This window comes from Botrytis byssoidea (assembly GCF_014898295.1).
Source record: "Botrytis byssoidea strain MUCL 94 chromosome Unknown BBYS_002, whole genome shotgun sequence".
Lineage (NCBI taxonomy): Eukaryota > Fungi > Ascomycota > Leotiomycetes > Helotiales > Sclerotiniaceae > Botrytis > Botrytis byssoidea.
The window spans coordinates 47261-64193 of record NW_024065843.1 but is presented as its reverse complement, the minus strand read 5'-3'; the positions used below and the strand labels follow the sequence as shown (position 1 = coordinate 64193).

Here is a 16933-nt window from a genome sequence, read left to right as displayed (position 1 = left end):
TCATTTTCTTAATAGGAGTGATTCGAATTCAAACAATTAGCTTTAAATACCACTCAATGGTGATTAGGAAAGTCAATCCCAAGGTAATTTAGCATATCTTAAATTTTGGGTAGACTGTGTCAACACCAAGAGAGCCCTGCGTTCAAAACGTGGAAATCTAAGGTCTACGTCTGGATTTACAAGAGAGGGGTAATGATCTCATCCGTATCTTCCACGGCGGTATACTTCCTCCAATGTCGAGGAAAGGACTGAAGAATAAATCAACAAGCAATGGGATCCGCGCAAGATAAGGTATCAGAGCAGTCAACTGCGCGCTGTAAAGTCAAGCTGGAATTGGTGGAAGAAAACAAAATCGAAGGATCAATGCTTAGGATAGTGACAAAGAGAAGAATGAATACAAAGCTCTACCAACGGAAACTCTAGACACCATTATACTCCACTGGTGCAACTGATGATCTGGCGCTAAGTGAAAAATCATTTGCAAATCGTAGTTTACGCAATAAAAGTACGACGCTAATACTTCTCACAAGAAAGACTAACAACACGGGTTCATAAGAAGTTACAGAACCCGATCCGGTAAATCATCAGTTTATCGGCGAGTGTTATTCGAATGAGAGGGTGAATGTAGAGTCAAAATCGCTCCAAAAAGAGGAAAATCCAATAATAATCCCTCTTATATTTGAACTTCGGTGAAGCAGCTTCCATTTATGCATCGATGTTCAAATAAAATTGTCTTTCACTAGACGCAGTCCCTTGCGGTATGTATCCCCTGCTGTGTAGCACTCAGCTATATCGGAAGGCAATCAGCCTTCAAAGTCGATCTTCAAGGTCCAATTAGAACACGATGTTCTTCATATATCATCCACTTCTCGAATGTCAAACCCAAATAATCCGTTACTCGTTGCACTACTCTCATCGATCAACTTCTGAGCAGTTTCTACACCGGCAGTTGGAACTCGATATTCGAATCGCTTTCCCTTGGCAGGCAATCGGCCATCTGGAAGAGGATATGGGAATGGAAGATACTCGGGTAAGAGACCGAGCTGACGGAGGGCAGTGGCTTGGTCCCAGGCAATATGCTCATGGTATAAACGATCGCCACGAACATTCACAACAGAGGTGAATGGAATTCGTGCATATTTGTGAGTTGGCGGGACTCCAGGGAGGCTGTCAGAATGTCAATTCAAAGTTCATGTCACATTTCGAATGTGACTCACATCCAATCTATCACTCTATCATGCGTAAAACTGAAAACAAATTCATCAACAACTCGGTCAACACCAACAGTCCTGCTAACAAGTTCGAGCTTGGTATCTTCCGGATTATTAAAGACGAAGTGATTAGTATAAAAATCTGTTAGAGGTCCTCTTCCAATCCCACCAGTCATCTAGGGTAAAAGTATTAGTATAAAGATCAGGCAGTCACTAGATCACATACTGTTGGAATATGATTTACATATGGCTGATCAACCATAGTACCCATTGTTTTCCCAACATTCCGTTCACCAAATTCATAAAGTGTATGCTCATCCCAAATCGCCTCAAGATCAAAGATAGGTCCACCTAGGTGTTTTTTGATGAAACCAAGACTTCTTGTATGGGCCACACCCGCGTTCCCTGGATCATAGTGATCATGACTAGGGAGGATAAAGCTTGTGGTCTTTGTTGTGGCATATACGTGAGAGATGTCTTCACTTCTCAATTGTGGACCTTGTAAGGCAGAGGAGCTGTGAACCATCAATGGAGGTACAGATTTATGCGTAAGTTTTGCAGTCAGTTGTTTGGTATCATCAGTGAAGAAAATTGCGACCGAGAATACTTCTTCGAGTAACAAGTTCAAGACAGAATCAGTGTGGATGTTTTCATTCAAGTTTTCAGCATAGACTAAATGAGAAAACATATTGTCAGCTACACAACGTACGTGATCTGTACATTGTACTGGGCACAAATCAACATGGAAACATACTAATGAGTCCCAATTTATCAGAATCAGTACATTCTGGTGAAGACTTTAGAGCTTTTATACCCGACTCCAGGTAAGCTTGCAAATCAATATCACCAGCTTTCAGTGTATCCTTGGGAATTGTAACATTCACGACAACAAAACTTTCTTCTGCCCATTTTTGAATGGGCTCTGGATCAAGTGTCTTCCGATCCGTTCGTGAAGTGTAACTTTCTGGTGTTAGGATTAATAATCCTGGACCTCTACCTCTTCTCGATAGCGGTTTTTGAATAGTCAATCGATCACCCAGATGACGAGGTTGTGAAACCAACTCTTTTTCCGTGGTATTCATTTTTCACCGTGGTATGAAATGATTGATTTTGGGAATAGTGATACACTTGAAGACTTTTTGGGTGGTGTTGAACTCCTGGGAGCGGATGAAGCATGGGGAGGAGAGCATGAGAAATACTAGCTAGGAGCTCGAGACCAAGTAACCTCAACACGTGCCTCAGGTAATCTTATCTTACGAAGAACTGTTCATATCAATATGCTGTCAACGGCAACCTCGAAATGCTGATATCGCAATCATAGTCGAATCTCACGTGATGTTCATGGTAGCTTTTGCTGGCGTTTTCATTACTGGACTGGGTTGTATCACTCTCTTCATCGTCAACTTCTGATACACTGTACTGTGCATTGTGCTTGTCCATACTAGATACGAGATAATTCTAGTAACACCTAATAGTTTCCACGGCATTTCCTTGGACTTCCCTTTATTCATTGCATGAGATCAAGTTTTGCCAATTCTTGAATCTTTTCCTACAATTGTAAGATCTTATCGTGTATTTGACATGGAGTGGCCCAGCCAGATGTGCTCAGACTTTTTTTCTTCACTCTACCTTTTGCAATCTCCTATGACGTCATTTGGCGTTTACTCCCCGCCATATCGTAGCTTGCTAACAATGGACCACCATGTTCTGCGATGCCGGTATGTGCCTACCCTACCTACCTACCTACTTACCTACCTACCTCCCCACCTAGTCTCTCTTCAAAACAAAATAAACAATACTGGCGCCAATACTTACTAGTAACTTTTTTTTTTACTCGAAAATCAGGACAATACAGGGGAAAAAGCATAAATATACCGGCCTAGGTAACGGCTTGATCTTTCAACGAAACCCTGCATTCATCATCTTTCAAGGGTTCCGGAACTTTAACTCTCTTCACGGTCATGTTAATGTTCATAATTCTTCATCGAGAATTCAACAACCTTCACAACAGAACATGCGATTGATCGTTCTGGTCAACATCAAGATCAACCACAATTACGAATAATATCCCATCACTGCCTTCGCACGGAAATTCAGAATGGATGACAGAGACAAGGACAAGGAAAGGGACACAGTCAATCCAAAGAGGCGGCGGGGTCTTGGTATTGTAACTCCAAATGCTTGCACAGAATGTAGAAAGAAGCGTGCAAAGGTATCTATTTACAGTATTTATTTCTATCAATTCAACCTTTATTGCCTTCACTCAAGTTCGCAAATAGTGTCTTTTGTCAATGCTAACATTTTTTGATTTTGTAGTGTGATGGCGAAACTCCTTGCGCAAGATGTGCATCTCAAAAGAACGTCGAATGTGTCTACGAAGTTCCCGTACGTCAATCAAAAGAGAATATGAGATCGGAAATCGAACACCTAAAGGCTTATCAACAACAAAGTGAACGTGTGCTTGCTGCTATCGCTTCACAGGATCAAACCGCGCAAGTAATCGATCGACTTCGGCAAGGGGAAGGATTAAAAAGCATCGCGGACAATTTGCAAACTCCATCGCAGGTTTCATCGGCTGAAGGAGGAAATATCACGACATATACAAGTTTTACAGATCATCAAGCAATCGGGAATGCGCTCAGGCCGGTTAGAGGAATCATAATGGCTCCATTCACATCATGGGGAAGAAGTGGTTTGCAAGGACCAACTGCCGACTTTCAACAGGGGGAAATGCAAGGAATGTGGAATCAATGGCCTGATACTCACAACATATCATCCGGTATCGCAGCTAGTGATGACTTGATGAATTGGCAGACAGAACCCGCTAATCTGCCTGAGAATCATGATCATCCGGCAATTGGGGGTACCTGGCCGGAGGAAGCATCCAATCATTCAACTCCGAATAGTACAGTACTATATGCTAGAGGTCAAGGTCAAGAAACGATTCTCGGTCAAGGAATTGGTTCGTTACGGGAAGATAGTCCCACCGTTCCACCCGCATCATGGACTAAAGTTACATCGGATTCTGAATTCGTAGACCATCTTATGGCACTATACTTCTGTTGGGAATATCCCACATTCGCCTCTTTGAGCAAGGAGCATTTTCTTCATGATTATAAGACCGGAAAAACGGAGCATTGTAGTGAGCTACTAGTGAATGCGATATTGGCTTTAGGATGTCGATTCTCTGCTAATGTAAATGCAAGAACTGATCCTCACGATAGTGGTACTGCTGGTGGACATTTTTTTGCCGAAGCTACTCGTTTGCTTAAATTGGAAAAAGACCAACATTCTTTAACAACAATTCAAGCATTGGGTCTGATGGCAATTAGAGAGGCTAGTGGAGGCCGCTCCAGTGCAAGCATTTATCTTTCAGGGCAGTCGCTTCGATTGGCAATTGAGATGGGTCTCCATCTTGAAGCAGAGGGGCAGCTACCTAGTCAACCAGTAGAGGGATCACAAGCCGTACGACTAGCCACATTTTGGGGAGCCTTCTCCTTAGATCAGTAAGTTTGGATTCTATTTTCGATCAAGTTTAGGCATGGATTTATCTATGAGGGTTCTGATGAGTAAATGCTGACACAGTATAGAGCTTGGTCTTTGACTATTGGGCGAGTACCTCTATTCTCACATATTACCCAGTTGAATGTAAAGCCAGCAATAGTCAGTTCAATTGAAGCATCTGCGTGGATTCCATATACAGATGATGGTAAATTCTATACGATCACATTTACTTTGGGATACTCTTGCTGACACATCTAGGAGCACCACTTGAACGTAATTGTACTCAACCATCGAATATTAGAAGTGTATACGCAACTTTTTGTGAGCTTTCTGAACTAGTTCACCAATCTTTGTATCTTTTCTATGCCCCTGGCTCCAATGTCAACAGCAATTCGTTGCTCAAATTATATACTAAGTTTCTCCGATGGTATGACTCGATTCCTGCCGCTCTACGTTTAGGACATAACTTCACACCATCTGTATTATTCTCACAGTAAGTCTCAAAGTAGACCATGTATAAAAAAATTCACGTGCTAATGAGGTATTCCTAGTATGTACTATCACTATACCATCTTACTTTTGTTCCGCCCCTTTATCAAACTTTCTCTGATCGGATCAGAAGTCTCGCCTCGTGATGTTTGCAATCAAGCTGCAGATGCAATTTCTGCCCTCACCAGCTCCTACGCTCAGCTTTACACGCTGAGGCGTACTCCCTCTTTTGTACCTCACTTTATCCTCGCCTCAAGTATTACCCATCTCGTGACACTTGGTAATGCAAAGACCGGCGTGGAGAAAGTCACTCAAGGAATTGCAGATCTTAGAGAAATGGCTAGCTGTCATGGATTTGCTGCTCGCGCCTGTAATATCCTTCGTCATCTGGCTAAGAAATGGAATATTGAAGTCCCTGATGATAGCCAAGAACCAATAGAACCTGATGTCTTCGATGCCCAAGCTCGACCTTCTCCCAATTCTCTCAATCAATTTTGTACACAGGTTGATGAGGCGGATATGATGCGCGGTATTGGTTTGGCAGGGGAAGAAGAAAATCCTCTCTTTTGGCCTTTCCCTATGCAGGGAAGACCATTAATGCAATATGCTGGAGGTAATTTGGGAAAGTTGGGATTCGAGAGGTTAAAAAAATGAGTGGAAATCTGGAATCGTGGTTATGGATTTGTAGGAGAAACTAGATTGGACTGGGCTAGGCTAGGCTAGACAAACACTTCGTTTTGTATCAAGAAGGCGGATAGGATATGGAGTATTGATGGAAGAGGAGATGGAGACCGAGTCAGATATATTTCATGGGTACAGTGGGTACAGCGGTGGGAATGGATGGCATGAGAATATGATACCTCGGAGGCGTTTTGTCTTTCTCGCGGAATTAACACATGACGGGTGGGTTGGAGAGGGCTTTATCAAGTATGAGAAATGAAATGGGATGGAATGGCATTTACAGAACTCGGTAATCAATCAATCATACTTCAAGGGAATAGTATCTCTACTAAACCCACTTCATACGTATGGCTTTATTGCTCTCTCTAATCTTAATTCATAGAGTCGAATTGAATCATTGGCATTTTATTAACTCCATGTGCCTAGATACCTATGGTTTTGTGGTGAAGAACTTATTGGTTTTACGTGTATAAGATTACTTCTCATGTAGATGTGCATGATGATCATGAGGATAAGAATAACACTCATATTCTGGAGTGTGATCTTTTCCAAAGGGATATATGGATATTGATCTACTGGATCAAATTAATTACCCAGTATACGGAGTACACAGTGCATATATACATACATATACATAGGTACATACATACATATATAAGTACATACATATATACACATACACATACACATATCACTTACACGAATAAACCAGCATCATAAAAATAATAGAAATAAAAACATCACTCACATACCATCACCATCACCATCACCATTGCACTCATTCATCCATCCATGCATCACATAAATCCCATACAATGTGAAAGTAGAAAATTCCTATTCATTAAACACATACACATATGCAACTGCAACTGCAAGTATCTATGCACATATGCACAGCACAGCACAGTACAGTACAGTACAGTACAGTAAATCTCATCATCTCATCTCATCTCATCTAATCACCTCTTCCCATCACATGCATACATAGGTATTCAACGTTGCAACTTCCATCTTCCACCTTCCACCACCCACCCATCCACCCCATCCCCCTCCAGCAAAACCAAGCTTCCACACATAAACAAGAAAATCGACATCACCAGCGCTCTCCTCTATCCAGAGCACATATCGAATCGGATCGAAATTGAATTGAATTGAATCTGTCATGATGCAGATCAAAAAGCACAAAATGACTTCTTTTCGCGAGATGACTATCATACATACAAGAAATAGATAGACAGATAGACAGACAGATAGACAGATAGACATACTGGGTAATTTTTGCCGCTGCAACGCAAGAGCCAATGAGAGCAAGCGGAGTAAAGGAGGAAACATGAGATGAAAGTCGAGATGAAGAAGGAGAATTAAGAGAAAAAAAGAGTCATAAATCAATCAAACATCCCAATCGATCTCTCAATCACCCAGCATATCTTCATCCTCATCCTCATCAGCCACATCACCATTTTCGTCGGCATCTCCTTCTCCTTCTCCCTCAACTTCTTCTTCTTCGTCACCACTGACATCCTCGATTAATTCTCTCCTCTTCAAGTCTTCCCTTGATCCCTCTTCTGGTTCAGCATCCGCAAAAGGATCATCATCTTCTTCCTCTTCTTCGTCTTCATCCTCCAATTCCAACCTAAGAGCTTCTTTCTTTGCCAGTGCAGCTGCCTCTGCTGCTGCTTGTTGAGCCTTACTCTTGTGACTTTTCTTGACCTTTTCCTTAGGTTCATCAAGATACGCAACCACTTCCTTGAAATTATGACCCAATCTGTTTCTATTCCTCTCAATGCGTTTACGTAATTTTCCCTTCATAGGTCCCGAGGCATCAATAACTTTTGCAAGGATAGCCAAGATAAGTTTTCCAGTCAATTCACAAAGTTGTTGTTCAGCCTTGAGAGTTTCACTTTGTCGTTCATGTTCTGTGACTTCCTCATCTTCGTCATCTGAGTCTTCGGGTTCATCTTCCGGAGCTTCGTCATCATCTGGTTCTTCTAAACGTTTCTTGGCTTTTTTCGCATAGTGTTTCTCGGCATGGTCAAAGATGGAGGTTAATTCCGTTTGAGCTTCTGGAGAGATTTGTTTAAAAAGGGATTGAAGGTTCTCGGATTGATTTTGGGGATCTTTCTGTCCAACGACAGTAGCTTGAGGTCGTAGAGTGGCGAATAAAACGTGAAGATCGAGAAGAGTGCCAGTTGCAAGTAAACGGACTGGATCAAGGGTACCTCGAGAAGACAAAGCGGCGACAAGATTTTGAATGAAGGTTTCTTGACAATCTTTGAGAGAATCGATATCAGCGTCTGGTATCTCTTCACCTGATGAGATTGATCTTGTCAACGAATGTACTTTCCACATGAAATAAAACATGGCCGAGCGAATAGCCGATATAACAATTTCATCCTCTTGAGCATCAATATCTGGATTTGATTCCTCAAGTTGACCTCTTGCAACGACGTACAAAATGATACTGATAGGAGATGGGGTTTGACTATCAACTTCGGCTTCGAGAATTTCAACACAATTTGAAATACTTGCAAGCTTTTCCACCTTTGAAAGATTGGCCGAAAGCTCTACAAGAATTGAGTCTGTGAAATCTCCTCTAACAGATATTTCACCAGCTTTGTTGATGTTTTGAAGTATATTTGTGGTATCCTCCCATAGTGTTTGGAGTTTGCTTTCTGTGACATCTTCAAACTCTTCATAACTTCGTGCATGTAATATTGCTGCACTGGCTTCAGTAAGAACATTCTTGTCAGCGTGGCCACTGAATTGAGCAGTGATCTCATCAAGTAATTTGGCATATCCCGTTGAACCTTGTCGTAGTTCTTGAAAGACACCAAGGTTCAAAGAATGTTCCAGGCGTAAGACGGCAGTTGCAGTTTTTGGGTGAGCGCCGAATTTTTTGAGTAATCTTGGAATGATATCTGCTAAATGACGAGCTGTTGTCTCTTTGATCTCTGCTGATTCGGCTCTAGCATTTCTCTTCTTATTTCTATCTCGTGATTTTTCTGGCTCACTGAGTTGGTTTAGATTAAGCTTGACCACTGCATTCAATGTCTCTAGCAGAATAATCTCCTCGGTCTCTTCTGGTTTGAAACATTCCCTCAATGCTCGATTGGTGCCCTTGCCTTTGGGATTAGAAGAATGATCGTGAAGTAGGTAACCGGCCAAAACTTCCCATTCTTTGAGCTCAGGCATCTTCTCATATAATGCTTGAGCCGCAAGGGTAAATCTTGATTCCCCACTGGAAAGGTCTAGATAATGTTCGATAGTCGTTTGATCTATTTGATTGGGCATCTCATCCTCGTCAGAAATATCATAATTTTGTAGAACCTCTGCGAGACACTTGAGTTTAATCCAGCTAGCACGAGGCGAATCGTAATCATCATCGTCAACTGTCAAAATCTCCTCCAAGGCATCTTCTCCACCCAGTTGCTCAATTTTTTCATCGAACACATCTTTAACATTCTCAACAAAAAATGCAACAACAGCTTTGCGTACTTTGGGTTCCGAGTCGAAAATGAGTTTCCCAATGACATCAATATCATCTGGTTCTAGCATTCCTCCCTTTCGAAGCATGTCAACCAAATCAACTGCATTTGACCGAACAGCAGAATCCGAATCTCTTGTGGCGATTTCAATGATCCGAGGTCTAAATCGTTCGATGAATGTACCCATTTTTGAAACATTGCCAGAATTCTTCAAAATTCTTTGTAGTTGTTTAACCACTTCGAGTCGCATAGTTGAAGCCGAATCTGTAAGCATCCATCCCAGATATCGTAAATATTGCCCATCGAACCAATAACCAGGTAGGGTGTGAATCCAAAGACCTAGTGCTTCAATGCATTCTGTCCGGATTTTCGGGTCAACATCTCGATATCTGTGAACCCAAATTGTATCGAAAATATCCTTCAATCGTTCTTCTAAAATCTCCTTCTTGCCTTCTCCTTCTCGAACCTTCCTCTCAAAGTCTGCCAGTCTACCTTTGTTGGGTCGTTTGTTTTTCTTTTCTCCTTCGAGTTGACGTAAAGTTCTTGCAGCGATTTCGATCTGTTCCTTCGCGACTTGACAGGTAGAAGTGGCAATAGTTAAAGCAACGGCAGTCGCAGTATGTCTGAAAGGTCGTAGGTTCGAAGACGACATGGAAGCCATCCAATGAAATATGCTTTCCATTAAGGGTTCGTCCTCATCATAAAGTGCTCCAGATGCATTCATTGTTTTGTTCAAAGAGTCGAAGAAATCAAGGAAAGAGGTACGAAAGGCGTGGCTATTCTTCGCTCGTGAGATTAATGGATAATCGGATATATTTTGCTACCACATAATCAGCATAGTTAAATCCAAGAAATGTGACAAAACCTACTGCTTGGTGTTCTTCTTGAAGGTCTGCGATCTTCCCATTAACATTATCTGCATCGTTAACATCATCCTCGTTGACAACAAGGTCACAACCAGCACTCTTCAATACGAAATTTACCAATTCTGCCACAGCTCCAGGACCATTTTGTGCATATTTATCCAGGAAGTTAGAAACAATCTCATCTGATGGTCGCCCACTCGTATAAACATCAGCTATAAAAGAAGTCAGTACAAGTTAATAATAGGATCATGATTGCTCATGGCGCATACCATAAAGTCCTTCAGCATCCTCATCTGCTAAGACGACTGTCTTTGCTTTTTTGGGTCGATTTGGCAATCTTACAGCAGGCACTCTGGCATGTGAAGCTGTGCCATTTATTTTTGGTTTCTTTGCTGCAGGTTTCTTGGAAGTTCTGGCTTTCCTTCGAGCTTCTTTTAATTCTTCTTCCCCCGCACTCTCTTCCTCTAATTCATCGTCCTCATCTTCTTCTTCCACTTCTACTTCTTCTTCCTCTGACGCGTCATCTTCTCCTTCTTCATCGGATCTCTTCCTTTTGGCATTTGTGGAACGAATTGCGGATGATGGTAAATCTGGAACGAATTTCTCGGGTGCTTTTACGGCGCGTCCTGATTTCCTTCTACCAGATACGACTGGTGTGCTTGACACATCATTTTCGATCTCCATGAGTGGCAATCGTTGAGTATTCATCAGCGCATCAATTGCGCATTTGATTGAAATTTAAAGAATAAATTTGGGGTGATATGGCGCGTTTGGTTGTAAGTTGTGATTTAATGTTGATGTATCGCGAGAATTGAATGAATATCGCGTTTGAACGTTTCTGATTGGATTTATTAGCGCCACTCAGCTTTTTTTAAGGCCTCCAACGCTTATTTTCAAGCCTCTTCAGCATGTAGGTACGGTTACAGCCTGTCTACATGTATGTATGTATGTATGTATGTATGTATGTATGTAGGTATCCATGGATGTATCCAGCTCCCGCTTTCTTTACCTTACCTTACCTTGCCTTGTCTTGTCTTGTCTTGTCTTGTCTTGTCTTGTCTTGTCTTGTCTTGTCTTATCTTCTCTCCACTTCAATGGGGTAAATATTATGAGAAATTATTTATCGGAAAGATAATAATAATTTTATAAGTTACTCTCCCCCCCCCCCCTTCTCTCTCTCTCTCTCTCTCTCTGTGTGTGTGTGTACAGTTTGAAGGATGCTTTGCTTTCTACGAGTACCAAGTCAAAATTATCCAAAGTTATCCTTTCACCAGCTCTACCAATTCTACCAGTTCTAAAATGATACGATAACAACATATTCCTTCCGCCATACTTTTCATCCTTCACCAGAGCTTTACTTGACCTCTCAATATGCTATCTCCTTTCCCCCCTTCATCGTCTGCTCCAGGCGAGGGGCATTTGGTTGCTCACTTACTACCTCATTCAATCTCCGCTCTATCAAGAATGACTTTTCAATACCCACTAAAATTGATATCTCCTTCCCCTTCAGCTGAACAAAAGAGCGTCCTGGTCTTTCTTTTGACATATGGTGGAGGCCTTGTCGGCGGGGATCAAGTTCATCTCAAGATAGATGTCAATCCAAATGCAAAGTTGAGTATCGTTACACAAGGTCATACCAAGATATTCAAATCGCCAACACGTGATATTATTACACGTCAACATTTACAAGTTACCATTGAGGATGGTGCGTCTGTTTGTTTATTACCCGATCCAGTTCAACCTTTCGCAGAAAGTGTATATGAACAATCACAAACTTTCAATCTCAAAGAAGGCGGATCCCTTTGTTTATTAGATTGGGTTTCAGCTGGGAGAACTGCAAGAGGGGAAAATTGGGATTTACGAGCATGGAGTGGACGAAACGAAATTTGGTCGATAGGAAAGGATATGAAGAAGAGGCTTCTGCTAAGAGATAATGTCTTGTTAGAAGGGGATGAAGCAACAGCCCAAGAGAAATTACTACGGCATAAAATGCGCGGGAATGGTATATTTGGTACATTGATCCTGAAAGGTCCTTTGGTCGAGAAGCTATCTGCATTCTTCTTGTCTGAATTTGCTGCACTTCCCAGAATTGGTGCCAGGGATTTTCGTTCTGATGATAGGAAAGAAAAAGATAGCGAGATTGTTCTATCGAGAGAAGAATCATGGAGACTTCGACGACTTCAACAAGAAAGGAATGAAGATATTCTTTGGTCCGCTGCCAAAGTGAGAGGATGTACAGTGGTAAAATTTGGGGCTCCAACTGTTGAAAGTGGCCGAGTATGGATTGGTGGTATGATCAAAGAAGAATGTAGTATATCTGAGATCTTTGGAGAAGATTCATTGATGTGTGTCCGCGAATGAATACGGTGGACTTGAATTGGATAAGGATTTAATGCAGCCGGGAGGATTGACTGATATATCACGCCCATATGTACCGAAAGTCTTTATACAGGTGGAAACCTTGAAAGGATTTGCCCGATGTGTAACATGGTGAGAGAATGCGAGGAAGTTCTTGCCGCACAAACTCGAGCCCTGTCTCCAAATAAGCACCATTGAATCAGTTCTGTGCGTGCTGCCTTTGAAACGTTTTGGAAGTTGGAACTCAGGAGATACATAGTGGGTTTGCTATAAACTTCGTTTGAACTTTGAAGAGATATCATTGTTGGTCATGATAATAACCAGCCATCTAGATACACAATACAAAGTCGATACCATGATGGGGGGATTGTTAATGCAAATCTACCCGAGCCTCAAAGCCTTCCTTGTCAGCCATTACATTTCTCCATAAATTTCCTTGAGCATAGCACATCTGTGAAGCTTGTAATGAGACAAAAGTTTCGGTGCCTGGGTACAGCCAGTCTTTCATCGCAAGAAACAAAGCAATATAAAACGTTTTGGTCACTGCATCCGGCTGTATGATTTAAGGAAGGCAATGCTATCCGAGCATTGATCCATTTCCATCCGAAAGCTCATGTTCTGAAACACCAGTCGAACCTCTAGGACATCGACTATGACCAAATCAAGCTTGGTTCTTCGATTAAGCCATGTCGGCACGTGACCATTATTGTCGATACTTTCGGTTTTGCCGATAATTTATTTGCATTGATTTCAGACCAAACAAAACACAAAACAATTGCTAAACAAGAGGGATGAGCCGCAAAGAATTGTTACAAAGGTAAGTAATGCAGTATCAAATAAGATCTCCCGACCTACCAATGCGGCGCAGTCCTTGGACCTCGACACAATTTTAAACGCAAATTCACTTCTTTGGGCGTTTGCAACTTGATGAGATTCAGGTTTTGAAAGCTTCGACCAGTTGTGAGAGGTCTGTTGTTTGAATATCGAAAAGATCTACAATATTCAATTACTTGATTGCTTCAAGGGTCCCAAGTATCAGATACCGACCGGCAAAGCATTATCACATTTTTCACACAAACTCACAGAGTCATGGATTAATTCCAGGCCTTTCTCCATGCTCCATTGAAACTCCACATTGATCGCCATAGCAATTACTGATTGGTCGATGGGGACCATTTAGCAAGCTTAATTCGACATCAACACTATTTTGGAAACTACTGTCCTGGAAAGGGGGCAATACGACGGGCCGCCTCCGGTATTCCAAGTCCAGTTCAAAGCAACTTCTCGTCTAACAAAATTCAAATACTGCATTTTGGGTAACATGACTCTTAAGAGTTGTGGTATGCCGGGTGGAATAAGGTTACTGATGATTCCTGACAAGTTTTGATCAGTAAGCGTGTAAACTTGCAAAGGCAAGACTTCAAAACTTGCAGTTCTTTCTCCAGTCTTTGCTTCTATTGGAATTAGTCTAGTGACAATATTTCAAACCAACATAATGTTTTGAACGTCTCAAATGAAATCAGCCTTAGCCATATGAGTTTTCACCCCTTCAGTTGAGTGTGGCTTTGGAAACGTGCACAGACAAGATCATATGAAGAAACCTGTCCCTGTTTGACTACATCTGCCAAGAAGCATACAAACTCCGATGCGACCTGTCGAGGCGAAAACATTTCCTGTTTCGATACTCCTCAAGAATCAAATCATCAGTCAAAAATTATCGTACTCCCTGGATGCCTTCTCCGCAGTCTGTCTCGTAGATCCACGGGCGGTCCATTTTACCTGGATGTTAGGACTACAATGTTACTATGGCAAAGAGTTTAGACCTTTTTATCTAGTGTGAATTATCTATCATCCGGTCGTGGCAATTACTCCACTATTTTGCTACTATGTTGACAAGATGGTTAAACCTTTGATTGTTTGTATCCACAATATGTCGGATAAGCTCTGTGCATCAGGAACGGAGGTTGAGCACAGACTTCGCATCGCTTCCCATTGTCCTCCTTCTCTTCGCATTGAGTCCAGTATGGAACTTTGGACCGCTCTTGGCAAGTTTCTCATGGATACTATCTCCCGTAGTATGGAAATTGGTCTGATCATAGTACTCTGGAGTCGATTTGCCTGTGATCAAGAAACTATTAAAGGAACTGAATGTCCCTCCGTTTACAATTCTCTCCTCAGCATCAACAGTTTTTCAGTTTCTTTCAATCTTCCAATTATCTTTCATTTCCAGCCGCATACTATTGACTAGTATCCCGCTTTATACATCTTAAATCTTTAATTCTCAATAAACCTTTTAAAAACCAACCAACCAACCCAAATCAGCAAATATGCGTTATACTATCGCCGTCGCCGCTATCATCCCTCTCGTTGCCGCCCATGGCAAGATCGCAGTCATGGTTAGTACCCTATCTCATCTCTTCTCATCTGATGATTCTTCTTTCATCATGTCCACTTCCAATTATTCATACTAACTCATTATTTCAGACTGGTGACATGGGAGGAAACACCACTGGTCTCGGTATCCAAGGTGCCGTCATCCCTGGTGCCGGAACCAACAAGCAAACTGAGGTCGACACCACTGTCTTCAACAGCAAGAACGCCGCTACCGACGGTCTTGGAAAGACAAAGGCTGGTGCCAACACCATGGCTGACATGACTGCTGTCATGGCTGCTTCCGGTTCCACCCTTCCTCAAGTTTCCGATGGAGGTCAGCTCAGTGGAACTATCCACATCGTCACCACTGATGGAGCTGGACCATACTCTGCCATTGTCGACCCAACTGGTACCGGTGCCTTCTCTCAAGGTACCCAAGCCAAGGTTACTACTCAAGTACCAGGTACCAAGGGTAACATCGCCGCACCCAAGCAACGTTCCCTCGTCATGAGATCTCTCGTCAACATGGGTATCGTCAAGCGTGCCAAGAACGTCAACGAGGACTACCCCATCGCCGTCTCCATGCCAGCAGGCATGTCCTGCACTGGATCCGTCGGTGGTCAAGAGAATGTCTGCTTGGTCAAGCTTGCTAACCCATCGGGCGCTGGTCCTTTCGGTGGTGTCGCCGCTTTCCAAATGGCTGGTGCTTCAACCGCTGGTGCTGCCGGTAATGCTACCGCAGCTACCACCAAGAGATCCATCGGTGCCAAGTTCCGTGCTTAAATCTTTCGCAAGAATCATTTAGGATTACGGTAGTTGGTGTCGGGATTCATACCAGGAGTTGAAGGTCAGGATTAGAAATCGGGGAAAGGATCTTGTGGGGATGGGATGGAGCGGTGGAGAATTTTCATTTGTTACATATTGGGGTTGTCCTTGGTTGTTGGAAAAAAAGAAAGAGATATACTACTCTTACATTTTCATATTGTATCTAGTATAGCCACTCCTTTATAAACTTAATGTTGATGCTCTTGCTGGTCAAAAAAAAACTCTAGTCTTCTCTTGCAAATTGATTGTGAATTGTGATGATTTTTCTTTCTGCTACTTAATCCATACTGATTGGATTTCGTTATACTCATTTAAAGTGTTTTTGAATTCTCTCCTTGACCGAAATTGAAAGTTCTTCTACCTTTCATATTGTTTCCCGTGAAGCTAATCCATATGCACACCTATTCCTCGAAAACTATCATCGCCCCTCTCATCCTTCACAGCGCAGCGCAGCAATATTTAATATGAGCTCATTCTCAAGATTTAATAATAAATCACACAACTCTAATTATTTATCTTTATTACCAATTTGAATACTGTTCCTCTCTTGGAGTATCAAGTGTTAATTATCAATTATCAACTATCAAATATGAAACATCAAGTATGAACTCGAAGAAGAAATCCATCTATCAACCCTCGTTATTGAAAATTTGAAATATTGAAAACTGGAAATCCAACGGTAAGAATAAAAAGAGATAGATAATACGAATTGCGGTGTTTTAATTTTATTATGGGAAAATGATGAAGAATTTGTAGTTTTGGATGATGTATTCAAGTTTCTAGTTGGAGGTTTTTGATGGGCAGGAAAAGATTTGAGGGTAGTTGGTTATATTTGTGTCGTTTGATTTCTGTTTGTGTTTCTGTTTTAATTATGTTTTAATTATTTTCTCTATCTCTATCTTTCAACGTCTCCCCCTCGTTTCTATAAAACTCCCTTTCAATATGTACGCGGATTCAGAAAATTCTCCTTATCACTCTGTCTTATACATGTATCGCTCCTGATATCAATATCCTTCAAACCTATCTCCGCTCCCTTTCCCCTCAACATCCACAAATCTTTCTCTATAACTGCAGATTTATTCCACGACTTCAAATTTGTCTCCCCACCTTAGCTCTTTCTCCTCTCCCTCTCCATTCCTCT

General features: G+C 41.8%; 5 protein-coding genes across 5 annotated transcripts; 3 read left to right on the top strand and 2 right to left on the bottom strand.

The window, feature by feature from the left end:
- Positions 1-851: 851 nt before the first annotated feature.
- On the bottom strand, positions 852-2293 carry EAE97_000792 (uncharacterized protein; the record flags this gene model as incomplete). The annotated part of the gene is made up of 4 exons (XM_038871302.1): positions 852-1167; positions 1218-1387; positions 1438-1883; positions 1966-2293. 4 exons carry the CDS (start codon positions 2291-2293, stop codon positions 852-854), a joined length of 1260 nt encoding a protein of 419 aa, XP_038737203.1.
- A 1016-nt stretch (positions 2294-3309) lies between these two features.
- Positions 3310-5858, top strand: EAE97_000791 (uncharacterized protein; the record flags this gene model as incomplete). Its single annotated transcript, XM_038871301.1, has 5 exons — positions 3310-3423; positions 3528-4717; positions 4802-4920; positions 4974-5208; positions 5267-5858. The coding sequence occupies 5 exons, from the start codon at positions 3310-3312 to the stop codon at positions 5856-5858; spliced, it is 2250 nt and encodes a 749-aa protein (XP_038737202.1).
- Positions 5859-6932: 1074 nt separating this feature from the next.
- EAE97_000790 (uncharacterized protein) lies at positions 6933-11271 on the bottom strand. Its single transcript, XM_038871300.1, has 4 exons — positions 11251-11271; positions 10506-11074; positions 10240-10448; positions 6933-10190 (listed from the first exon to the last, which is right to left on the bottom strand). The coding sequence occupies exons 2-4, from the start codon at positions 10942-10944 to the stop codon at positions 7296-7298; spliced, it is 3543 nt and encodes a 1180-aa protein (XP_038737201.1). The 5' UTR covers positions 10945-11074; positions 11251-11271; the 3' UTR covers positions 6933-7295.
- A 336-nt stretch (positions 11272-11607) lies between these two features.
- Positions 11608-12597, top strand: EAE97_000789 (uncharacterized protein; the record flags this gene model as incomplete). Its single annotated transcript, XM_038871299.1, has 1 exon — positions 11608-12597. The coding sequence occupies one exon, from the start codon at positions 11608-11610 to the stop codon at positions 12595-12597; it is 990 nt and encodes a 329-aa protein (XP_038737200.1).
- A 2178-nt stretch (positions 12598-14775) lies between these two features.
- Positions 14776-16002, top strand: EAE97_000788 (uncharacterized protein). The gene is made up of 2 exons (XM_038871298.1): positions 14776-14990; positions 15079-16002. Exons 1-2 carry the CDS (start codon positions 14922-14924, stop codon positions 15748-15750), a joined length of 741 nt encoding a protein of 246 aa, XP_038737199.1. The 5' UTR covers positions 14776-14921; the 3' UTR covers positions 15751-16002.
- The last annotated feature ends 931 nt before the right edge of the window (positions 16003-16933 follow it).

Bases quoted from the DNA above. Each gene is read 5' to 3' on its own strand.
- EAE97_000790 (XM_038871300.1), bottom strand. From the start codon at position 10,944: ATGAATACTCAACGATTGCCACTCATGGAGATCGAAAATGATGTGTCA. The intron at 10,449-10,505 runs GTATGCGCCATG...CTTCTTTTATAG, and splicing joins GGATGCTGAAGGACTTTATG to CTGATGTTTATACGAGTGGG. The intron at 10,191-10,239 runs GTAGGTTTTGTC...ATTATGTGGTAG, and splicing joins TTCAAGAAGAACACCAAGCA to CAAAATATATCCGATTATCC.
- EAE97_000788 (XM_038871298.1), top strand. From the start codon at position 14,922: ATGCGTTATACTATCGCCGTCGCCGCTATCATCCCTCTCGTTGCCGCC. The intron at 14,991-15,078 runs GTTAGTACCCTA...TCATTATTTCAG, and splicing joins ATGGCAAGATCGCAGTCATG to ACTGGTGACATGGGAGGAAA.